The sequence below is a fragment of the Ptychodera flava genome, chromosome 6 (genome assembly GCF_041260155.1).
Source record: "Ptychodera flava strain L36383 chromosome 6, AS_Pfla_20210202, whole genome shotgun sequence".
Lineage (NCBI taxonomy): Eukaryota > Metazoa > Hemichordata > Enteropneusta > Ptychoderidae > Ptychodera > Ptychodera flava.
Window position 1 is genome coordinate 4,255,409 of NC_091933.1, and position 26,541 is coordinate 4,281,949.

At 34.7% G+C, this 26,541-nt stretch overlaps 2 protein-coding genes across 6 annotated transcripts in view; one reads left to right on the top strand and one right to left on the bottom strand.

Moving 5' to 3' along the window:
- Positions 1–420: 420 nt before the first annotated feature.
- Positions 421–13,395, top strand: LOC139134640 (mannose-1-phosphate guanyltransferase beta-A-like). 2 transcript variants are annotated; one of them, XM_070701594.1, is made up of 10 exons: positions 421–593; positions 4,092–4,247; positions 5,280–5,360; positions 5,629–5,677; positions 9,576–9,718; positions 10,142–10,297; positions 10,541–10,619; positions 11,459–11,586; positions 11,810–11,992; positions 12,640–13,395. In XM_070701594.1, exons 2-10 carry the CDS (start codon positions 4,119–4,121, stop codon positions 12,769–12,771), a joined length of 1,080 nt encoding a protein of 359 aa, XP_070557695.1. In that variant the 5' UTR covers positions 421–593; positions 4,092–4,118; the 3' UTR covers positions 12,772–13,395. The 2 variants fall into 2 exon arrangements, with proteins under 2 accessions (XP_070557695.1, XP_070557694.1); XM_070701593.1 differs by lacking the exon at positions 421–593 and adding an exon at positions 1,024–1,140.
- An 883-nt stretch (positions 13,396–14,278) lies between these two features.
- LOC139134639 (E3 ubiquitin-protein ligase RNF123-like) overlaps positions 14,279–26,541 on the bottom strand; it is a 35,229-nt gene continuing 22,966 nt past the window's right edge. For all 4 annotated transcript variants that reach the window (XM_070701592.1, XM_070701591.1, XM_070701590.1 and 1 more), the window contains exons 19-28: positions 24,432–24,594; positions 23,650–23,737; positions 23,271–23,361; positions 21,750–21,889; positions 20,768–20,956; positions 20,323–20,483; positions 19,901–20,043; positions 19,288–19,379; positions 18,797–18,882; positions 14,279–18,297 (exon numbers count right to left, since the gene is read on the bottom strand). In XM_070701592.1, the coding sequence (XP_070557693.1) occupies positions 18,198–18,297; positions 18,797–18,882; positions 19,288–19,379; positions 19,901–20,043; positions 20,323–20,483; positions 20,768–20,956; positions 21,750–21,889; positions 23,271–23,361; positions 23,650–23,737; positions 24,432–24,594 (1,253 nt within the window). In that variant the 3' untranslated portion in view covers positions 14,279–18,197. The remainder of the gene's footprint in view (positions 18,298–18,796; positions 18,883–19,287; positions 19,380–19,900; positions 20,044–20,322; positions 20,484–20,767; positions 20,957–21,749; positions 21,890–23,270; positions 23,362–23,649; positions 23,738–24,431; positions 24,595–26,541) is intronic.

Genomic DNA, 26,541 nt, shown 5'->3' on the forward strand with positions numbered 1-26,541 from the left:
AAGTTGAATATAACTCTTCATCACTTAAAAAAAAAACCAAAAAAAACAATCGTGTAAAAGTAGACTTGAAAGTGAAGTAACTAAGTAAATAAGAACAACTACATAAATACATTACGAATAAGTAGAAAATATGTAAAATAAAACAAAACCAAAAAAAAAACAAAACAAAAAAACCCAAAAAAACAAAACAAAACAAAAAACAAAATGTATAGTGAAATATATATGTTTATATATCTATGATATACATATTTGTAAAGTTGAATATAACTCTTCGTCATGTAAAACACTAACCGTGTATGAGGAGACTTGAAAGGGAGTGTCAGAACGAACTTCTAGTGGTTTTGTTTTAATTTGTTTAGGTAATGTATTCCAATAGATGCAGCCTGTATATGATATCGAGAATTTACCCAAGGAAGTGTTAAAAAGAAAAGGTGCAAGGGAGTGGCGACAGTCTGATTGGTTCGATGTCTTTCTCAGACTGAGGCCTATGCATGTCCATTTCCAAAAATATCAGAGGTGTTAGTTAATCAGTGCCGTTATATTCCCATGTGGCCAAGCTGGTTCATGTGGCTGCATTGGGAGGAGTTCCGGGAGTGAGTAGTTTTACTTGTATTGACGATTAATGCACAGTTCTGCTGCATCGGCTTACATAAGCCAAAACATTGCCCTTTTGGTCTCTTAGGCATTCGAAGCAAAATTTAGGAGATATATTACTCAGTTACTGCGCTCGCTATGAATGTACGTAAACAAGCCTATTACAGCTGTTTACAAGGTAGAAACCGCTGAACACACCATAGTGGATTGTACTTTTAGGTTATCACATAGGGGTGATGGCTACGTTATGCCAAGGGCAAGTAGCCCTGCCGTCGTGCTAGGTAATGACACACGATGCATTATTCTATGCTGTTAGCGTTGCATTCAAAATTGGTCGGCGCAGCTATCACATTGGTGCTGTAATTAACACAGGAAGCCATGCAAAGACGATCCTTCCGTGGACTGTATAGCGTACTCACACCCACCGATCAAGTAGTATAGGCCATTGTATTAATATTTCATTGATATGTTCACTTGACCTGTGATGCCATTGTAAGTACAGCAGGGTTCCACATTGTACATTCGATTCGATTGCTGCCTGTACACGTAAGCAGATTTTTATATTTGTCTTTAAAAGTGAAATCTATCGAATTAGTTTGCAACTTGTAACGTGTAACAGCGACAACGTCCGTTAGATACCTGTCCGTGACGATGACATTGATTCATAAGTGCATAGTCGTGTGTTTATACAGTTGTTTGTGTGTTTGCCTGTTTGTTGTGTACCTGCAATTTTGGGTTGTCTTTCTGATGTAAGTGGTTACAAACTGCAACTTTTTACAAAGTTTGCATAGGTTGGAACTGGTATGTTGTTGCTTTTCTTCAATGGCCTGCATATCATGGCCTGACACTCATCACTGCCATGAACCTGGTATTTGAATGATATCAGTAGTGACGTGATGAGTACCTGAGTGACAGGACCACTGAACTTCCTGTGTTTGAATCAATTTTAAATAGAATGGCATTCAAGAACGACTTGCATTTAAAGGTGACCGTATGAAAAAATTGAAGTCAATAATTCTGGTTCAAGGGTATCAGCTTCCATATTTATTTAAAGACTTCAGGATATTGTTTAAAACTTTAAATGTTTCCCGGCTAACTTGTGAATCTGGAAGTGACAAATATCACTTTATATTATTTGCAACTCGGTAATTAATGGATTGAAGGGCAAATATATTCATTACAGATTTTTCAAAAGCAAAAGGGACATAGGTATATTGTTTTGGAATCCCTGTGGCTACTTCCACTCTCTATGTGTCTCTGTCACACCATTGCATTGAAAATTATTATTAAAGGATAACCTGAGTAATAGTACTGCATGAGAATCCCTTGTAACACAATAGCTTTGTACCACCCTTAACACTGCCTGTATATCACCATCATCAAAACTCTTTACCAGTTTGTGCCATTAGTTTGTGGGTACAAAGCTCACGTCCAATGTATCATCAAAGCAATATGTCAATAATAAATGACTAATTGGTGAAGTAATGGTAGTATACAAATAGCACAAATACATAGCTGTCTTCTGTGCAAATTTCCTGATGTCCAGTTTTTCTATTATCAAGCAGTCACATTCTCCCTATGATATTTTTTTTAGGGCTGTCTAACAGATTGACTCAAAATATTGTCAGGCTTGCAAATGAACAGAATTGCAAGTTATCATTTTCATATAGTTTCTAAGTTAAACTAATCACCATGGTGTAGTGTGAAATCTTGCACAGCTGCCAGAATTCTAAAAATTTCTAGAGTATTTTCTCCACTGTATAATCACAAATACGTTGTACCGGGTACTTGTTCAATTAATTTACAAATATGTCATAAATTTTTCAATTTGATTTATGTCAACCTTTTGCTAGAAAGATAAGCAGGCAACAGAACAGCAGGCACAAATATTCAAGGAATACTTGAACAAGTGACATTCAGCCAATCTCTTTCTATTCGGTTAAAGTATTGAAAACACTCAAAACTATATATTTTATAGATTTTAAGTATTTTAAGGATTGTGGAAAAAGTTTTGTGAGCCAGATTGGTTTGGATGTACTCAGAAATCTCAGGGTCCTGTGAAATGTACTTTATCAAGTCAACTGAATGTGTTTAAGCAGATAACATCACAAAGTGTGATGTGTTTCACATGTTATTCATGTGTTTATCAGTGACATACCTGGTATTCCGTGTGACCTTTGTTGGTTATTATCTCGGATCTTGTTTAGTGTTGGTTATCATTGATCATGGATAGTGATGGTTATCTGTGATACGCCAGATTATGAAATCTGAATTGTATATAACAATACCTGAAAATGGATGTATACATGTATCTAATCATCTTATCATGAAAATGTACTTCATGCCAACCATCCAATATACCAGTATTGTACCTGTTTTACTTTCATGTGGAGAAATCAAACAATAGAAAGCAACCAATTTTAGGTTTGGTTGATGTGAATGCATTGCAATTCACAATAGCATTGAGTCACTACTTTCAATGTATTTGCAATGTACCGCTAAAGTCATTTTATAAGACGCGTCTTTTATTATGATGTTGCAAATTTTGAACCCGAATTATTTCTCAAGAGATGGGGTGCGACTTATAATGTGTACTTTTTGCATTTTTAAAGGAGGCGTGCCACTAATAACATGGAAATTCTCAGATTATTTTTTTTCAAGGAGTTTGGGGCCCGGGCTACTGATAGAAGTTTGCCTTTATTGAATAAATAACTTTAAAAGATAATTAAAAGAAGAGTTTGCTTATGGTAGTTCTCTTTTGGAGGATGTAGTTGCCCATGGTTAAGAAATATGTGAAGTGAAACAATTTTATTGAACCCCAAGGAACAACAAAGTTTCAACTTTTGATGAACAGAGCTGACCTCAATGGTGGCTGGTAGTGTGACAGCTGTGCTGGAATAGGGGTGCCACTTATAATGCATACATTTACCATTTTTGAAAATTTAAGGATTTCATCCTACACAAGTCAATCAAAGGAGGGTGCGACTTATAATGCAGATGCGCCTTATAAAATGACTTTAACGGTATGTTGTCTATGCCAAAGGTTTGATGGATTTTATTGGTGTAGTCTAATGAGAGTGCAGGGCCTTGAAGCCAAAAATAACAAAAGGAGAGATGTGTTTATCCAGAAAACCAAAATGATTCCATTGTTGCGATGTTTCCCCATTATGCTACAGAAAGCTGAACACATGAGTCATTTAAATCACTTCCAACCAAAACCAACAACCTATACAGCTTAGTACTTTCACAAATATGTTGTTTTACAACTGCAAAATATAATGAAGGAAGTGCTGCAGGTCACAATTAAGATGTGGATGTTTAACTTACTGAAATACTGCAATAGTATAAACAACCTTGATTTTGTTCATTATTATTGAAAACCATGATTTCACTGTGTGGTAACTTCCATCCATCCACTCAAACAGACAGACTGTCAAAACTTTTAGCTTTATTGGCTTCCTCTTCTCTCATAAATGATGTAATTGTTTTGTCCACAGATTGGTGATTAAAATATACATTTGACCATGAAGGCGCTCATTCTTGTTGGCGGATATGGGACAAGGTTACGACCTTTGACCCTCAGTCGACCTAAACCCCTTGTGGAGTTTGGCAACAAACCAATGATACTGCATCAAATTGAAGCACTTGTTCAGGTGAGCATTTAATATTTTACGTGAGTTGAATGAAAGACACTGTGCAGTTACCAAAAGTGTAGAAAGAAATTATATGAAATAGTAATGTGATTCACAAAAAAAATGGAGTCTCATGCAGATAATGGTGATAAAGTGTAGCAATTTAGGCCATTGATTTCCCTGGCAAGTACATCAGGGAAAACAAAGGGCTACATCTAGGCTACATCATGACAGCTTAGTTATATCAAGAGTCTGAAAATCTGTGTAGAACACAATGATTGGTAATATTGAAAATCAGTACAAGGAAACAAACAGTCTTCCCACAGCCTACCTTGGAACTCATGAAGATGGACTTGTATTGTACAATACTATTACAACAATAATAATAATAATAATAATAATAATAATAATAATAATAATAATGGGTTCTTGCACGTATATATAGCTCACATATCCACATATTTTGCTCAAGACGTTTTACAATTATTATTACCCCTGGTCACTGGACCTAATTTGATACCACTCAACTCTCTGGGGTGCAAACAACAGCTCACATGTCCAGCCAATCAGTGCAGCAGAGCTAAACACACACATTACAACCACTGTCCTACCAGGTACCCATCACTCCTGGGTGGGGAGAAACAATGAGGAATAAAGTACCTTGCCCAAGGACACAACACCATGGCCATGCCGGGGCTTGAACTCACCATCCTGTTATTGTGCGTCCACTGCTCTAGCCACTGGCCCATAATGCCTCCTTTTGGTATTCATTAGTCTTCTGGAGCTGTGTTATGGCAAATCACTGGTCTGATACAAACAAACTCTCTAACCTCTGGATTATCTGTGCATACTTATCCTTATCATATCTACAGTCCTGTGCATGATAAGATTCCCTAATTTTATTTTATACCCATCAAAACTAGAAATGTTGTGTTGCTGTCATGGTCATGCAAAGATGAAAGAGCATTTAGAGATCATGAATTGATAAACATGGTAACTAAGTTTCATACAGTTGATGGATATTAATTAGCCTTTGTTTTGTTTTGTTTTCAGGCTGGGGTGAATCATGTTATTCTTGCTGTGAGTTATCTGTCAGACATGTTGGAAAAGGAACTCAGGGTCCAAGAAGAAAAGGTACTTCTAATGTCATGTATTACATGTATTTTGTACTGCCATGTTCTCAGAAATAAGGCTTTCCAAGTCAGAGAAGTTGACAGAAATTTGGTATTAAAGATTCTACCCATACATGCATATCTTTTCGTTTGTGCTCTGATGGATATATGAGTTGAATCAAGTACATATACAGCAAGATCTGCTCGTATCTTGCACATGTCAAACTCTCAGAATGCTAGTCTTTCAAAGTTTGTGAATCAATCCTTAAAATTTAAGCTTTTTTTTGCAGTTAAACATCAAAATTACAATGTCACATGAGGAAGAGCCACTAGGAACTGGTGAGTATCAGAATACACACATACAGACTTTCCAGAATAAAAATCAGATTTCTTGAGCAGTCTTTCGTAATCCCTGATAGTTTCTGTGTCCAAACTGAGTAACAGTAAATCACAGTCAGTATATGTTTGTGAATTCACTCATAATTCATCTTCTAACATGCTTTCTATTTTAACAAGCATTGCTAACTTTCCTTAGCTTTCAATAGACGAATTAATACACAGACTTGCTTTTTTTATTCTAAAGTTTGGCACTAACATTTTTACATTAAAATCATCATCACCTAACAAATTTTTCACAAAATTGCTGGACGCTGTGACATGTAGCATTGTCTTTGTCCACTACCTTCCCACAATGCCCCTTGCATTGTAAAATGAACTCAGTCTGTAACATTACGATGGTAGTTTCATGATGTATATTTTAAAGAGTCAAATTCCTAGCTCATAGGTTTCAATATAAGTTGATTACAATGTATGTATTTAGATTATCATGATATTTTGAACACCACAATAGAACCACAGCATTTAATACCTACACAGCAAAACAGTGCATGTGGATTTACCGGTAGCTTGGTCACAGCTTGAGGTGACATCTTGTGTCAGACATATTTGGTTGGCGTGACAACAACTGCTCCATCAACTGTGATGAATTCTGTTCTTTGCGGTTGTGATATTGGATATTACAAATTACTAATTCTCTTTTTTGTTTAAAGACTTTTGGGAATAAATTTTCTAGTCCATACAGTATTTTTATGTGTTTCTGTATCAGTATATTATGATCAAAATGAACACAGTTACTCAGCTTTATAGATGTCATGTTGAAAACACTTGGTAAATTGCTTGTCACATGATGACAATGTAATATGAATTTTTATCTTGAAGCACACATGTAATCTAAAGGTAAAATTATTGACATTGTTATGAGGTTGCAGTTCATAAGTATGATGAAGAGTTTTAATGACTTTGGTTGATGAAAGCATTGATAAGGATGCCCCCATATTTAACTAAAAATGACCATAAAAATGGATGTGTAGTTAGTTATTCTATTTTCTTGTGTAATGTATGATTTGGGCTAGCAACATTAGCATTTCACTACACTGAATGAAAAAGCGGAAACATGAATTGTCTGATGCCTACAATGTTGAATTAAAGAACCTGTTTTCAGTCCTTGATAATTCCTTAGGAGTATTGTTGTGGTTGCTTTGTTTTTCTATGGAGATTTTCTCTAATCAATGTTTGCCTAAGATATATCACATGGCTGTCAGGACTTCAGATATTAATACAGTTCACTGAAATTTAGCAAAATCTAAAATGTAAGTTATCTAGTATTCACAAGCTTAGTCAACATACATGGACTTTGTCTTCAAAAAGTCATTAAGGAGAACTAAATATAAAACATAATAATAATAATATGTTTGGAAATGTGAAAATTATTGGTAAAATCATAATTGAGTTCAATCAGGATTATTGGTGTTTAAGGTGGTTGGAAAGGCTAGAGCGTCAGTTATAAATTTCAACAAAACTATTAAAATATAAAAGTAGTCAACATTCTCTGTGGAATAAAAAAAACTAGACATTTGGGCACAAAGGCATTGCAGAGTTATAGCCTGTTAAAACTTCTGAAAAACTGACCAAATAAGAAGAAGTTGGGGAGTCCTTAGTGTATTAACTATGGTAGAGGTCCCCTAGCTGTTAATAAAATGTTTGAAAAGGAAAAGTCATTATTTGCTGTTTTTCAGGAAAGTTTGACAAGGTGGTGCTGGCATTCAGAGTGAGTGACTACTATTGTAAATGCATTTTTAGATTCTTTGAGTGTCAAAGAGGTGTCAAAAGTGAGATTAACCAAAAAAAACTGCTCTATGACTTCAAAAGAGGGGTTCAAATATGGCTTGTGTTCAACATTTTTGACAGAATAACAGTTTTCCTACATAATTGTATACCAATTTAATCCAACTTTGAAATGAGATATGGACATGGAATTTTTACAGCCTATTAACAAGGTTACAGATAAGATTTGTACGGCACAATTTTCCTGTATTTGAAGTACTTTTTGAAAAATCACATTTTGAAATTTGAAAGAATTTTTAATAATGTTTTGATATATAAACCCATGTAAAATCATAAAAACAAATTTTATTTACAAATCCTGCCGTACAAATCTTACAATAAATAGTGTCAACATATTTATAACTAATTTGGTAATATCAATACTATCCAATTACTATTAAATTCAAATATGTAAAAAAAATATGAAAAATTAAATTTTAATATTTACTGGTGTCATATTTCAAAATCATGGCTGCAAATATACAATTTTTATATTCTTTGGAGAAAATATTAACTGAGGGAGTTATCCTGAAAATTTGAACTAAATATCTTGATTCTAACACTTGAAACTTGACATTAACTCTGTGAAAAGAATTGGTGCAAAAATAGCCTTTCCAACCACCTTAACGCTTCATCAATATCAGAAGCCAATGAGTGTTATGAGTTTAATCATACGACACTCATCCAAACATGTAAAACAGCATACAAAAACTAGTTAACCAATATCAAATTTTTTATGTAGGTGAAATTCCATGTAACATGATTATGCTGATCTGGCAAATGAGACTTCACTGGTTGGATTTTAATGTAGATTTTCCTAGATAGATACACCGGTACCTATCAAGGCTGTGTGGGATTTAGAGATATTAGGATAATGCCAATCTTAGGGAATTAGAGCTATTAGGACGGTGCCAGTCTTTAGGATTTTGAGATATTAGGACAGTGCCAGTCTTTGGGATTCAGAGATATTAGTATGAAGCCAGCCTTTGGGATTCAGAGATATTAGGATAATGCCAATCTCAGGGATTCAGAGATACTAGGATGGTGCCACTCTTTTTGATTGAACCAAAGAGGATTCAAATTTTTTGTGAACGTTGAATACTTTTAGTTGATAGTGAATCATATATTCGTACATCTGAGAATTTAATCCATGCTAATGCTATTACCGGTACATGTGATGGAAGATTTACTCCTGGTGCTGTACAATCATGCTGACGCACTGTTAATATTCAGCACCATCTGTTACACATGGGTCACATGTCTGATGCCACATATTTACTACCAACTATGTACTGCATTAATAATTATGGCATTCACATGTTACCTGATGGCAGGTCAGATTCTATCGACATGTGAATGAGGTCAGAAGGTGATTGTCAGTTGAAATACTGCCATTGTTCAGCCGGACCGTGTAGGTTAAAACTCATAACAGAGTACACTGAATGATTGATGCGTGTTGGGACCAGTTATGGTGTGTAAACATGATCAAATCATGAAAATGAGAAAATATTTAATAACTGATAGGATTTGCAGTCCATGGGAATATTTTGGGTAAAAAGTAGTCATAATATAGTGACAGGCATGCCAGTGTTTTGCACAATATTCTCATCAATCATAAATACATTGTTATTATGTATCAAGGTGGGAAACATTAACAACTTTAAACTTTAAACTTTGTTCAGTACATGATTATGGTAGTCAAAATTGCTTTATATTGATTTATGAAATTAACTCAGTTGCATAAAACTGTTAAAAAGACTCTGTACATTTTAATCTTTGATCACTTTTTTCAAGGATATTAATCTCTATGTTGATGATACCAAAGTATGCCTTAAACTCCATCACCACCAAATGTCAGCCCAGCATTATTGTTTACTGTGGCAAAGTTTGAACTCCATACAGAGAAGTGACTTTGACAATTTCTAATAAATCAACATGCTGCTGTAGCAGCGCCCTCTATAAAGCAACTTATACAAGTATCACCGTACGCAATAATCTCAACAGCCTGTACTAACTTGCAAATGTTATCTGGTTGCACTCTTACATGAACTAAATTTTTGTTCAATTTTCACAGCTGGTCCACTGGCATTGGCAAAGAAACTTCTAGCCGATGGAAATGAATCATTTTTTGTCCTGAATAGTGACATCAGTTGTGATTTTCCATTCCGGGATATGATCAACTATCACAAAAAACACGGAAAAGAAGGCACTATAGTTGTAAGTATGACTGGAACATCACCTGGTGTATAAATTGTAAAGATCTATTTTTTGTAAAAAGTACTTCATTGCTTGATGATGTTCTTTTCCATTTTCATGTTTGAAAGTAAAATTTACAGAGTTTAATATAATAACAAAAAGTACCTAAATGTCAAGTGCTGTGTAGTTGATGCATTTATTTAAAAGTGATCTTCAAGAAGTCATTCAATGCCCTTATCTAGAAAGGCACATAGAATCCTAAATGCTGGGCCAAAAGATCAAGTAGCAATAACTGACCAGCCGTACAGGTAACATAGTGGTGTAAGTTACTGCCTTCACATACAGTGATATGACATCAAGTTTATTCACAATCTTTTGTGGAGATTTATAAGAAGTGTCACTTCAAAAGCTATAATATCATAAGTGATTTTACTCCATTTCAAGGTTACAAAAGTAGAAGAACCGTCCAAGTATGGTGTTGTTGTCTACAATGAAAGCGGAAAGATCGATAGATTTGTGGAAAAGCCTCAAGAGTTTGTGTCCAACAAAATCAACGCTGGTCTGTACATTTTCAACCCTGCAATCCTTGATAGAATAGAGGTGAGTGGCAGTTGATTTCAGAAAATCTAATGTAACCATGGAAACAATTTAAAATCTGGTTAATACTGACAGATTCATCAAGATAATATTCTTTTATACCTATCATTGCCTTATCATTTATAATATTTGAGTCTGGTTTGAATGATTAGAGCTAATTAACATTAAGATAACAAACAATCTGCAGTAAGAAATCTCATATATACTGGGATTTACTAATTTATGCTGTGTTTTTTGCTGTTACAGCTGAGACCAACATCAATAGAGAAAGAAATCTTCCCAGTCATGGCAAAGAGTAATGAACTCTATGCTTTTGAACTCAAAGGTAAAATTTTCATAAATTGTTCAGCTTTTGTGTATTGCTTCAGACATTCCTGGATTATTTAACAATGGTCACATACTCTTGAAAAGTTCCTGTTGTATGAAGTTCATATTGTCTATCGCAGGGGCTGGTAGATCCTTCATTCTACTTCTGGGTAATATTCCCTGTATTGTTTTAAGGTAGCACTCAATGCAATACACACAAAGTACAAGATGATAAAAATGTCATTTACTCTACAAGCTTCAAAATGAGACAACACAAGAAACATACCAGAAAACTATTTTAAACTTTTGAGTGTCTGAATAGTGTCCCAAAGACAGAGTCTAACTTAAGGTAGTATGCGTCTAAAAGTGGGACTTAAAATCTTGCTCAAACTTTCCTCGGTGAAACCTTACAAAATCAAGAATAAAAATCAGGGGTCACTAGGGAGCTAGGGAAACAAATTACCCAACATTGTGCCATATTTGAAATTCAAAATGGCTGCCATCCCTGTGTTAACTTTATGGGAAAAAAATTAACTTTAGGATGTTCAAAAAACTAAGATGGTGAAAAGTTTTCTTTCTCCAAGAGCTTTAAAATGAGCCCCCTTAAGCTGTTAATTGGTAGATCAGAAAAGAATTGTAAAATTTGAGAGTCTTAATGCCTGTCCCCGAGGCGTGTTCTACCTGAACAGGAAATATCAGTACTTTGCAACCATCAAATTTCAAATGGATTAATATTTGCTGTCACCTGTGGCTGTGCCACTCCTTTGGTGAAAAAAATGATGAGGGAAAGGTAAGATGTTGATAGCGTGGACTGTTCACCTCATGTCTTTTTTTTATCACATTATCTGTGGGTTGCAGGATTTTGGATGGATGTTGGTCAACCCAAAGACTTTCTGACTGGAATGTGCCTTTACCTCAAACATCTCAGAGAGACAGCTCCAGACAAACTAGCAACAGGTCCAGGCATTGTTGGAAATGTCCTTGTGGTGAGTAGTTGGACTAAATTTAGTATAAGTAAGATGGTAGGTTGCTTTTCCAGCCCATAAAATTTATATTTTTGTGGCACAAAGTGTAAGTGCATAATGAAAAATGGCACTTTTTATGAAATAGATTTAGATAAATCTCATAACATGCCCATATTGATCATTTGTGAATCCTTCCTAACAAAGTTTCAGAGTAAAAACTCTCAATCATTGTGTTCTGTATCAGGACCCAAGTGCCAAAATAGGAAATAATTGCAGAATAGGACCAAATGTTACTGTGGGCCCTGATGTGGTGATAGAAGACGGTGTCTGCATTAAACGTACCACAGTTTTGAGAGGCACAACATGCAAATCACACGCTTGGATAGAGTCTGCCATCATTGGCTGGAAGTGTGTAATAGGACAGTGGGTAAGTAGCAACAAACTCGACTTCGAAACTTGACCAAAAATTGCAGATTTAAACAGACTTAAACAGAAACTTCCCCTATAAAGGCCAGATTATAACGTAAATCTATCCAAATGTAAAAAAGCCATGCTACTGATCGGACATGCCTTGTTTGGTCCCAGAATCCCGTAATTTTGCCATGTTTCAGGCGTTCATTGTCATTAAATCTTGAATATGATGTCTGTAAATATATAGTGACTGTAAAACTTGAGTCGAGAATAAACTAAAAAAGTTCCGTTTTTTTGTCGAAGAATGCATATATTTAAAAACATGTTCCCTATATGACCATTTGACCCATCTTTACAAGTCATTAAAGTGCCCAACATGATTATTCAAATTTATCATACTGTTAAAGTGATGCTATGAGAATTCAAAAACTCCGGCCCAGTGTATGCAAATGACTGCATCATCAGTAATCCCCCTATTGAGTGCCCACGGTCCTGTAACTTCCCGTTTAATGTAAAGCTCAGACTTTTGTGCTATCTGTATGTAAATGAGAACATATCTGTTGTCTATGATTGTAATATTCCATTCCAAAAGTTATAGTGGTAAGTTCATCAACACACCTTGACAGCCAACTAACACAATACATCATGGTTTATTTTCAACAGGTTAGAATGGAGAATGTGTCAGTATTGGGAGAGGACGTTATTGTGAAAGATGAACTCTATGTCAATGGTGGACGCATCCTTCCTCACAAGTCGATTGGTGATTCCGTAGCAGACCCACAAATTATTATGTAGTGTCAATGATGGCACTAATTGGAACAATTTTATTTTTTTAATTCCTTTTCTGTGGCATTTGGGTACATCGTACAAAATTCAGATTTTCTTCATTATTTTGGCTCTTTCACCATTCATTTGGAATATGGCAGAGCATGTATGAACTGTCGATCAGGGATATTTTTATCCTTCAATAAATGCTGAATCAACTTAAGAACAGTAAAACTGTTCAGCAATATCTAATACCATGATCTCGCAATCACTTGAGTAACACTAACAATACGTAGTCTATTGTCTGAATACAAGTCAAAGGTCATTTAGGAGGCAAATTATTATTTACCTATGAAATATTGCAAATAATATGAGGGTTTATTGTTTAAAACAAACAAAGGGACTTTGTTATATAAAGGTAATACATGTAGTTATTTTGACAATGTTCAATGTATCTGACTTTTGGTACCATATTTCAAAATATCTTCCATTTTCACAAACCACCATAATGGGCAAGACTTGATTTGTTTAATTTTGGACTTGTCATTCAGTTCCGTTTTCAGTTTTTGGAATATTTTTTTCTCTGGTGTTTTCAGACATTAAATTTCTTGTCAACTTTCAAATGATTATGTAAATAAAAGGATCTCTAATGAAGCATTGAAGAACATAAAGTTTCTTGGTATGTGTGTATTTGAGTTCACCATCAATACTGAGATGGAACTATTGTATTCCTGTCAATGTTGCACCAGATTATGGTAGTTGTCTGCCATTTTTGTTGTTGTCTCTTTGACCATTGATACAGTGTTTTGGTACACGTTTCCAGTTGCAAGGCTGGAACTTGAAAGGAGGGGAGGGAGGTTATAATGATACAGATGATGGAGAAATGGAAAGGAGAGGGGGAGGAGTTGAGGAAGGTAAACAACTGATGTACATATACGGCTACCAGATATTGCCAATTCATAAAATTCAAAGGCGACTTCCATGGTAAAGTTCATTGGCTTTTCATGCAGTCCCTCCCTAGACAAGTTCAAAATATAAAAGACAAATTTTGGGTACACAATGATCCGTTGTTGTTGTCAAAATTGTTGTGCCAAAATTTTAATTTCAAACTAAGAGGTTTCAATGTGGATTTTGGATGGCTGATCTCTCTGCTGTGGTGACAAATACAGTTTCTATAAGAACTACCTGTCTCACATCTAGAATCTTTCCAAGCATCAAAATTCGTAGAATCTCCCTATTTTGGTTTTTGACAGTTAAATGAAGTTTGCTACGTGAGCAAGTGCTGATGAAGGTTATATTATGCTGTGTTTAAGGATTGTCCATTTGCAATTCCTTGAAGGGATTGTACCTGTCAATGGAATCAATGCTTAAATACAAGATACAGCTGCTGTAATGCACCCTAAAGCAAAATGTAGTTATAGAGATACTGCAATCACCAGCATGTAACTGTTTCACCCCCATGGTTTGGCCTAAACCCATCTTATCCATGACAAGAATGGACTTTCTCATAAAAATTGAGCCAAAGGACAGGCATTCCTCTTCTTTATCAGTTCAATAAATTTTATTGTCTTAAATTTCATCTTCAATGTGTGTAACATAGTCCAATTTTCATTACATTGTTAATTAAAATGAAAAAGCAGAAAACTAAAAAGTTTGCGAGTACCAGTTCAAACAAACATACATACATACATACATACATACATACATACATACATACATACAAACAACATTCAACTTCTAAAATGCAGGATAAAATTTTCTTCTATCAAGTCATTTTGAAGGTAATTACAGTTACACTATTGGACAATAAAAAATCAAAATGATAATCAATGGCATCGGCACTGTGAACTGGCTCTAGAGGGCGCTGTGAATCCAAATGTTTCCTTGGTCATAGAACAGTAAAGAGACACACTATCAAGTTACCCTGCAGGATACAAAGTGAATGGGATCTCTGAAGTATTTGGAAAAAAGTGGTCAGAGGAAGACATAGTATGACATGGTGTATTGTGTAAGAAAGATGACTAGCAATATCTGCATGAATTTCTACTGGTTCAATTCTAAGGAATTTAATTCTAAGGCATTAAACCATCACCATAGCTCTACACGAATCTAAAATTGTGTTAGAATATTTTTTGTTAATGAGACTTTGAGATGGAAACTACACTACAGTGTGGTAAGAGAAAAAAGACAAAATTTTTGCCTACGAATCACTATAAATATTGAAGGTTTTATCAGGGAAAGAAAACTACTTTCTCCTTTGAATGTTAAACTCTATTTCAGGGAATAAAAGGAGCATAAAAGCATCTTATACAAAGGGAAACGACTGTTTATTGAAGCCATAGGTTGAAATCATGTCCTGATGAGCAAAAGGTCAATATCCACCAACATTCACACTGTAAGCTTGATTGACATACCTGGCAGATACGCTGAGTCATGCTGTATCTGCTGGCACAGAAAGATGAAGTCAAAAGAAGTTGAATGTATGGCTCATCCTTGTCACCTGTAGTAAACATTGCTTGTGGGTACTGGGAAATGATACACACATTTCTACCTAAAGCTCCATTAGCTGTGACTTTTGATGTTTTTTCCAGTATATTCATGTTTGTGGAATACACATTTTCTTTTCATTCTCTCAAAATCATGCCTGAAATACCCAGCATTCAACTTGTCAATAAAGCCTGTATGTGTATTGTGCCCAATGTTATTGTTGACAACTTGACTAGAAAACGTGTCAATAATAACAGCACATATTGTATACCATGTTTACTGTAAGGAGAAGAAGAAAATGTACCGGTTCTCTGAAACAAAATAATGAAAACTTCCAACACCAGTTACAGCTACTGTTCTTATGATTATTAGGAACCAGATCAGAATGAATGTTGGATGGTTTGGAACAGCTTGGTTGGCTCATTACTTGAGAACTGACTTTCCAGAGCAAAGTCAGGATAACAATTACAAAGCTTCTGAAGCTAATCTGAATAAATAAATAAAACAGGTACAAATGTTTCTAATGAAATTACAAATCTAAATGGTGACACCAACTATTGATCTATGGGGCAGTCTCTGATATCATGACAGCAGTTATTTACTCAACACAGCTTATTCTGGAACATCAAAATATTCACACAGCTACAGACTGACAAATTTTACACACAAGATATAAAACATTGACGCAATATTTACAACACTTACATTACATGCAAGAATATAATACACAACATTCATCATTTTAAATACAATAGCCTTGGATTTATAAATTACTTAGCACCTATGCGGTGGCCTAGAATTGACTACTTCATTCACAGTGAAATGCATGCTAAAATCACATTTAACCTCATGAGACAAAGGCTGCTTTCAGAATCAGAATCACAGCTGGATACCATGAACTGCTTTAGTAGCTAGTGGGATATGATTTGGCTTGGAAATGACTTGAGTAAGTGATTCTGGTTCTGATAACACCATTTTTGCAATGCATAAATAAACTGATTGATTAGAATGGTTAAAACCTTTGATTACAACTGTGCTCTGATTACTAACCCACTGACATACTATTTCATCATAAAATTATTATCTATAACAAGGGGTGGTAGTCTTTCCCATGATAACGTACATAATTTTCTTGATTGGAAGACATTCCTTGCCAAAGGAACTGTAGGATATTACAATGCCTATTCCCCCTCTTGCCCTGTGACTGTGAATTACATGCAGTAAGCTTAAAGTCTTCAATTTACAATATTTTCAATACTATTTACTGATTTTATCTAAATGTGTTCATGCGTGCTGTTACATATTGCTATTTGATAAACCACTTGATTGATAAACATTTTCTTTGTCATGAAATGTCTCTAATTCCAACCACTGTGAGTTGAATACTGGATGGAAAGTACACAAGACAGACTCTGTATATCCCAGATAACCATGTTGAAGTCCAAAACATGCCATTCACAGCCATGGTGTAAATTGACATCTTCCGTGATAGAGGGCCAATGTCCAGATAATCACTCTATGCTGTATGTTACTGTATTTTCATTCCTCTAATACAAATACAGATCACAGCGTAAGACAGAAAACTCAACTTAACTGAGTATGACAGCTCAATCAGTTTGCATGCTACAATTTTAGAAAATTTGTTTCATGATGGCAAATACAGAAGAATTTCTCATCATACAAGGAACATTGGTCTGTCAGTGAGCTAGAACATCTAGTAAAATGTTGCAAACATTTATCAAAGGCACATAGTCACTATCTTTGGGACAAAGTCATTATCTTTTGGACAAATTCATTATTGTTAAGACGAAGGCATTATTCATGTGTTTCACACTGTTTTTCTCACTGAAACACGACAAATTGTCAATTGTCAGATATCTACTCCCTCCCTGCTTGTAACAATAAATGCCAAATTTATGGTACATAACAGAAATTATATGATCAGCCTATTGACATTCTATGTATTCACAAAAAGTGTGAGCAGAGCTTCAGTAAGCCGAACAACATAAATCATTTCTCAAATGAAAATAAAACTAACCAAAATAATTTGAAATAATAGTGACTTTGTCTACTTGGAAAGTGTGGATATTTATCAATTCTTGGATGCATTTCTTCTCAGAACTCTAACTGTGCAATGGATAAAAACAAACTTGAGTTTTTATATAAATTATCATCATTTTCAATGAAGACCTATAAAATTTGTATCTGTAACAGCACACATGACAAACAAACAGAATCTAAAACACAACTTTTTCTACTAGAACATGTGTCGGAGCTAAAATAAAGAACATTTACAGATATTGCCTTCCTTTGCTCATGACTTAATTTTATAATACTGATTTCAAATGCAGAGTTGAAATGTAAATGGGAAATCACAAACCTCTCTTTTTAAAACTTATTGAATCGTTAAAAGTCTGCAAAAAACAAATGCTCAATAAAAATATCCAGGATACCAAAATAAGAATTGTGAAGTGCTTAGAAAAGTTCGTAATTAAGGACAAAACTTTGTCTCTCTGTATCTCTCACTCTATGTCTCTCTCTCTCCACACACACAAACGTGCGCGCGCAAACACGCACACACACACACACACATCTCTTACATGACTAAGTTTTTTCAAGTTTTGTAAAGATGAATGTAAAGGAACGGTAAGCATATTAGCAAATGTCTGTTGCAAACCATTCTGGGCACACTCCATCTTGAAGAATGAAAGTTACATACATCCAATGCGCACAATTCTGACATGTAAGGTTATTCACATATAGCTTTTAAAGTCATGCAGGAAATAAAGAGATTTACTTTGAAATCTTTTGAAATTTGTTTTTATCATCTACTTCAGTCACTTGTGAAGACTTCACTGATGTGTTTGGTTTGCTCATTCTCTGAAATTGTTCAACATTCATACACAGAGCAACACGTGACCCATCCCTTGGCACATTTACAGATCTGAGGGTAATTTTCCTTGGCATGTTCACGGGAAAAGTTTTGGCGGAATGTCTTCAACATCCTTGATTTCTGCTTTACAGAAGAAGCAGCTCTTGTTGTTCATCAAGTGCTGGGTGATGCATGATCTGAAATCATTACAAAAACACACTTGGTAACAACTTTTGGAATCACTCCATCAAAGCATGGGATCTACAACAGACTCTGTCATTTTGCTTCAAATTGTAAGCGATGATGAAGATTATGGTGATGATACAGATGAGGATGTGTGAACAATGGAGATGGTGATAATAATTACACTGGTGATGGTGAGAAAGCAATGATAACACAGACATGATACATTGCCATGAAAAAGCTTTCTGTACAGCCTAGGAAGCTGCAAGATACTGTTACAATGTTGGGCCACTGTATCATCTTATTGTTTTCTCTATCACTGATATAGCAGTATTTGTGTACACACCATGCAACTGATCAGTCAGGACAGATGGCGCACACTTGTCCATCTTCCATGGCATTCGATGGCAGTGCTAGACACTTTTGCTGCAAAGGTGAACATGGGAATTGAGTGTTTTATGTGGAAGTGCATCACTTTCCATTGCTAGAGACAAGGTGTCACTGACTACTTACTTGCATGATTTGTGTCCACACGGTTGGAACACCTTGGTAAGAGGTCTTGCATAACATATAGGACATATCTCTTCATCTGCTGGAGTCTGTAACCAAAATGTCATAAAATATTGCTTCAGATTCTTGTTTTGACATTACAAAAAATTTCAAAATTACCCTCACAAATCACAAAACACTTAAACAGGTAGATAGCCACCTATCAACTAATGTTTTAAACTAATGGTGAATATCACTGTTTTGTACAACAATATCATAATGAACATATATCATATCATGCCTTACCATTCAGAAAGCAGTAAGTTTGTAGACATCTATGAAATTATCAGCATTACACTGCTATCTAACGTCATAACTACATGCTTACTAAACTACTGATAGTCTACTTGGAAATTTATGGTAATGAGTTGTGTGATTATGAAATAGGCCAAGATAACTACTGCTGACAGGTCATTTTTGAAAGATGGCAGATACCAATGCCTGGCAAAGCATACCTGTGGGGGTGGAGGGGCTACAGTCTGCTGTGCTTTCAAATGTGAGATCATTTCAGCTAACATTGTGATTTCTTCTGGTCCAACCTCATCATCTGTTATCAAAAGTATATTCCCAGAAAGTTAGACTCTCTAACCTCTTGAACAATGATGGGAATTACCATCTTAAAACAGTACATCTAATTTCTACACAATTGTTCTATTTGGGAACAAGAAGGACATGCAGTGTTCTACAGAGTCATTACACTTAAAAGATCATGTGATGGCCATAAAGACAAATCCATGTGTACAAAAGCATATGAAATCAACATATTTCTAGATGCATTTCTTGGTCTATTTGAATTCAGGGTTTAACCTATGGGGTCTACAATCTTCAAAGATGCAGTTCTAATGGCAACATCACTGGAAAACAGAATTCTCAAACACAAACATGAATGACAAGCAATTTTCAAGATGTCTGACATTATTACAAGTATGCTATCAGTCAGAGACACAATTGGTATTGTTTTCTTTAACCATTAAACATTCAATATCGTTGACCTTGATGCTTTTCAGTGAAATTGCAATATACTTAGCATTTACTTTGACAACATAACTAAATTTAACTCTTACTTACACTTTCGAAATGAGAAATTATTGTCAAATCTTCGCTGTCCCCTTATAGTAGCTGCAGCAGGCCCATCACCATCCAACAGAAACTCAACAGTTGATATTTGGAAATTAGGATCTGCCAATATGGCTGAGCTGGCACATTCTCTTCTGTAAATAGAATTACAAAATAACTTACTTAGTGCTCATGGTACATAGTTTATGTACCTATTTGACTGAATATTACTTTTTACTGCTGAAGTTTGCTTTATAGAAGAATTATTCACTTGGTTTTCTCTTAACAGACAGTGACAGGTGATGAAAGCCTTTCAGGGAAAGTGTATACTCTCTTCTCTGACAAGGAAATGTCATCCATTTTCAGAGTCTTGTGAAGAGAAAGATTCTTTATAACAGAAAGCAGTCATGATGAAAATTAGAAGAGGGACTCACAGTTTGTCATCCCTGTGGCACATAAGGTTGGTTAATATACCAGCAACTGCAGCTAATATGGGAAAGTGGTCCACGCTGTCCATTCCAGGCAGATCAACACGGACAACATTTTCAAAGACATTATACCTTGCTGTAACTCTGTTCAATACTTGAGTCAGCAGCTGTAAAGATGGAAATGACACAGATAAAAGTGTGTGTTTGTGGGTCATTGTAAAATGAGACACAGATCATAGCATATATTCTGGTGAATGTCAAATGAAAAACACATCCAGGAGCTAAAATCATCAGGAAATTTGCTCATATTTGTCACTCCTTCTCACAGCAAATTTTCCTGTTGGCATAAAATAAAATATTTTTGTCCATCTAAAGTAAATACTATGTTCATAGTATACCAGTCTCTGGTTCAGGAGACAGACAATTCTCACTTCACAAATTTCTGTCTTACCTGGAATAACCTACAGAGTATTGACTCAGCTGAGGGTCTGGACCAATCTAGAAACAACTCTGGTACTTTTGCTGTGACAAATTCTAGTACTCTTGTCAGTCCAACGGTCAGATCAAAACATGTGCCACATAATTTAAGTTGCCGTGAATCAACATAATGTGGTTCTGGCTTGGTAGACAAATGTGATATCTGTAGAATGCAATAAATTCATGTATCAATGGAGCATTTTTTGACAACATTGGATCTCAAACTTAGATCACAAGTCTTAGGTAAATACTGTAAACACTGTACTGCAAGCTATGACTGAACAGTCCAAAGTTTGGTTTTTGACAACCATTACTAAATACATCATGCTACAAATATTTATTGCATGTACTCCTAATGTCCATTTGATAGCCTGTTTATGGAATTCAACTGAGGTATGGTAAACACAAAACAGAGATCATTGTTTTCCCCTCATGAGTGTAAGCGCCAGTGGCTTTCACATACTCTTATTTTTTGTTTTTTTTTTTCAAAATATTCCATGAAATTATCATTGATGGATGAGACACACCATAGAACATTTTGACATTGATAGCTCCTCTGCTCTATTTAACTACAAGGATGTCTGTTTGTGATTTTTCTATTTTCAAGAGAATGAACATTTCTGTACTCTGCTGACTGATTCTGATACAGTTCAGTCATGTGATTACCCAAGTAAATTTGTGAGAATTGCATCTTGACACCCTAGCAGATGTTAATGTTTGGGTTTTTTTTATAACTCTTTATCAACATACTGCCTGTTGTTTTACAAGTTTACCCTTTATGACTATTTGAGCTGGGTGTGATATGCAGTCTTGCAAGGGAATTTCAAATGGTTCAGAAAAAAAATATCCAATCAATACAGTGTTTTTTTATGTTGCCTTTGGTGCCATTATACATAAAATCACCTAAAAATGCATGGATGAGAAAACTGGTAGCATGAATAGCAATGATAACCTACCTCTTGGAGCATACCAATAAATTCTGAAAATGCCCAATTAAGCTGATTTAGTACTGTGTTCAAAAAATGTGTTGTAAAGTTGTCATCTTCCAACAGTACCTCTCGTATGAGATCTTGGAACATTATAGACGGACAGGGCCCTGAAAAATATGAAAACACAACACATCCAATGTTTAATTCATTCATTCATTCAGTTTATTTCGCTAGAAATATAAATTTACATTCACTCAAAAAAACACATGGAAAAATGAAGATAGACAAATCGGTACAATTGCTAAATTTATGTTCCATAATTTAGCAGGTATTCCTAGTGGGGACCACAATATAGTTCTTCTGAACTAGTCGAGTTGGGGCCCCTAATATCTATACTGTATAGATTACATATTTATACTGTATAGATTATCATATATCTGTATTTTGTCTCTTAAGGGGGCGCTGCACCTTACACAGCGCATTTTGCTCAAAAAGTACATTTTTGCAAATATTCATTCAATTTTAATGAATTTGTTAACCAAAGATTAAAATATTGGTTGGGTTCACCTTTTAGCTTGTCAAGCAGTTGTAAGTTGTGTGATAAAGAAGTGTTAATTTATGCAAATGTATGCAAATCACCCGATTTCCTGGTTTCTTTTTCCTCCCAATTTCAAAATTTCCAAAGAATTTTACTCCACTCTGGCTGGGTCAAGTTTTCTAAAATTTTCACATTATGTTCTTTAAATGCTATATTACAAAACGACTATTTTGTTTGGTGACTATGTTCTTACATTTTGAATAAGAGACATAATTTTGCTAATCATGATTTTAATCACTTTTTTGAGTGTCAGTCTTTCAACCCTTGCCATTTTAGAATGAGGATAGATAATGCAAAATAATATAGTCTTTTTTTTCTACATATACTCTTCTATCAAGTGAAATATTACATTTCAGAAAATAGTGTCAAGTTTTTGACTTAAATTAATTTTTATCATTAATACCAAAATTGAGGTTTTTTACCCCAAATATACACCCACTTCATCCTTCAACTAAACTACTGCTACCATACTGAACCTATGAGTCTCTGTGCTTTTTGAAAATATATATGGTATGAGGGGTTTCCTTGTCATCTTTGATGAGAAATATGGCTTTGAAAAAAACTGTGTTGGCAACATGCAGTGCCACCTTAAGTAATACATGTACAATCCTGTATGTACTTATCCTTGTAAGAATTATTGACTTGACAAGTTTTTGATTGTGTATGCTGCCTATAGTTGCATATACATTGTATACACCATGAGGAGAATTACTGACAAGACAACATATAAGTTGAGGCATGTAGGTTTGTTTATACCCCATATTGCATGTCATTGATATGTAATCACATGTATGAGTACACAGCCTTTGTTAAACACTGGAGAAATCTTTTAGAACTTTGAATGAATTGTATGGAATATATGACACACACAGAAATAATCTCTTATACTGAAAGTAGGCAACAGTATGAGTTTGTATAAGGTCTTATCGCTGGCAAATTTTGATACTCACTTTGAAGGATGGTCCCTTCTTTTTCCTTATCAGTTGCCTTTGGAGACTGTAAATGAGGAGGCTTCACATACCGGAAACCAAAACCACAACCCTGCAAAGAAGTGTGTTGGAATGAGGTATGAGTAATAATAATGGTGTATAAGATGACATAGGATCTTACAGAATGGTACTAATGATGATTTCAATATCGGATATGTTTTGTCATCAACGACAACCTATGGTGGACAGTGTGTAAAACATGTTTCAAAACATGTTGTTATATACAATGACACAGGATGTACATAGCAGACAATAAGCCAGAAAGGATTGGAAGATAAACAGTTGAATGGTTGATAAGAAAACACAAATGCACACGTATATTGGAGGGTGAGAGACATACCTTCCACACCCGCACCAGAATCCAGTTGGTCTGCGCCCAAGCTCTACTTTCATAGGGAGCCAACAGAGACTTCACCATGGCCAATTGACTGTGAACAAATACAAATACCCAGCACAATCAACAATATGGGAATATCCACTCAACCCATTTACTGTGAGGTGTCTGAAGAAGAGTGGGAAATAACTGCTTACCTACTTCAGGCAGCTAAATGTTTAGCCAGGCAACATATATTTTACCGCTACCTATGTGATGTACAGATAGAATCAATTCTTGGTTGCAGAGATTAGATTTGAGTATATGAGAATACTGTACACAAGAAACAATCATAAAGGCAGGTAGTATTTTGTTCGAGCACATAACTTTTACCTGTCCAGATGTCTGGTTTTATTTTCAATGAACTTCCTACACTGGTCTGAAGTATGGTATGTTGTAATTACCATGACTCCATATCAGATATACAAACAGAATGATGAATACTGAATGATAAGACTGATGTATTATTGATGACAATGGTGTTTAGTAAATGATGGTCGGCAACATTGAACAAGGATACACCTGTTATATATATTCCTATGGCAAAAATATAATGAAACTTGGCTCATTACTGCACCTTGTCATTGATAATTGAAGTTCAAAATAAATGGCTGTATTTTATCATTTTGACCTAGTTATGTTCAGTATTTGCCGAGGTGAATGTCATTTACTGTTATACAAACTTTTGAAACAAGTAATATGATTACTCCTGTCTTGTACACTGTCATTACTATGAAATTTGTACTTACTCCTCTTTGGGCATGTTCTCCAGGGCTGTCAATGTGTCTTTGTTGGCAACAAACCACATCATGGCTTGGATGACGATATCCTTCATGTCCGATTTCTTGATTCTATCATCTCCAAAATGTCGACTCAGAAAGATACCGTATTTTATAACAACATCCTTGCTACCTACAATCCATGACAGTCAAAGTGGTACATATTACATTACCTGCTTTCAATAAAAGATTTCATACACTGTGACTGTTTCAGTACCTATATGTTTATGATCTGGACTCTTTCATCAATGGGATTAATCACTACCGTACCTTGTTTTGGAGCTGTTTATGTTTGTGTTTTTTTCTGGATATGTGTCAGTTTGTTTTATCAAAGGAACCTCTGAAAGGTCTTAATCGAATTTACACTGATGTGAACAACCTTTTGTAATCCAGACGTTGTGGTTTGCAATATTAAAACTTGACAACATGGATCAAAGAGGCTAATTTTTGTAGAAAGAGGGATCATGACAGTGATACAGGGTGAAAATTCTTTGAAATTGTGATGCTTCATTGAACTTGTTATTACTTTGGTATTGCTGAATCATATTTTTATACTAGTAGATTATTTTGATAACAACAGATTCTCTTACTGCAAATGCAATAAAATTATGATATGAAAACAACATGGCAACTGAGCAAAATTTTTCAGTGACATCATCAAGGTGGGCCAATGTTATAGTATAGGTTCTAATGATACTGAAAAATCGTCACAGGAAAAAGTCACCCAGCCGGGTTCAACATTCCAAACTGAATTTTGACAAGTAAAAATAGCTTTCATCAAGCAACTGAAATTCATCTGTTGGTACTTGTCATATTTTGTGTACATGATCTAAAAAATAGTGACAATGATGTATCACAAGCTACATTTTAAGTACACACTAAAACTTAACTAAAAGATGAACTGTGAGCCTAACCTGTGGCCAATCCCAATCAGAACTAGGGAGGCCCATGGTATAATAATAGTGTCAAATGGAATAAATCTGACTTTTAAAAAGGTCATAACATTTAAAGGAATGGATTTATAGTAATTTTTTTTGTGGGCAGAATCTCTGGTGTCATGTTAAGAGAGTCACATGGTCAGTGAAAATGACAAACGCTTAGATTTTACTAAAAATTGGGGCAAAATCCACCAATTTTGCTATTTTGTACATTGTAAATTGTAAAAAATGGGCAAAATTTGATTTTTTTTAATTAAGTGAGCTAGAATGCTGAAACTTTCAGAAAGTGTGACATTTTGGTTGAAATGAATCACACACGCAAAAAAATCCTGTCACATGGTCAATTATGTAAATTTATGCAAATTAGTTGTCAAAAAAATGATATTCTCGTGTGAAATTTGTCAACTTTTAGCTCCTGCTAGTTTAAAAAACTAAATAATTAAGTCTGATTTTATGAAATGTCTACTCAGCAAAGTATCCAAAGACAAGTAAAAGCTCACTTTTAGAACACTTGACACCAAGAAAGCTGGTAAAATTGGGCCTAAAAGTTGCAAAAAAGCCAATTTTCAACACAAAAACTGGAGAAATTGCAAAGTTAGGGCAACTACAAAATCCATATATTTGAATTCCCGTTTTGAAATATATGGATTATCGGTTCTACCATTACTGTTCTGTAACATGTCATCAATCCAAACCAATATGTATTAATCCTGAAGTGTTCAATTTTGGGTAACAAAATGCCAAATTTATTAATTTTACATAAGTTATGGCAACATTTTTACACATCATACCATTCATGTTCGAAGGGTCATTAATGCAAACAAACTCTGTTGAAATGTATCTATATTATAGAACACACATATATAATGTGTGTGTTCTATAATACTGATATATATATATATATATATATATATATATATATATATATATATATATATATATATATATATATATATATATATATATATATATATATATATATATATATATATATATATATATATATATATAAATAAGTATGAGAACACAAGTATGTGTGGTACCTATAACTCGAGTTTCACGCATACACGCGAATGTCAGATGGGTGTGTTTATATATATATATATATATATATATATATATATATATATATATATATATAT

What these genes read in the sequence shown, in the direction of transcription:
- LOC139134640 (XM_070701594.1), top strand. Translation starts at nt 4,119, where the DNA reads ATGAAGGCGCTCATTCTTGTTGGCGGATATGGGACAAGGTTACGACCT. An exon ending in GGAAGAGCCACTAGGAACTG is followed by an intron (nt 5,678 to 9,575) that starts GTGAGTATCAGA and finishes CAATTTTCACAG; the next exon opens with CTGGTCCACTGGCATTGGCA. An exon ending in TTGTTGGAAATGTCCTTGTG is followed by an intron (nt 11,587 to 11,809) that starts GTGAGTAGTTGG and finishes GTTCTGTATCAG; the next exon opens with GACCCAAGTGCCAAAATAGG.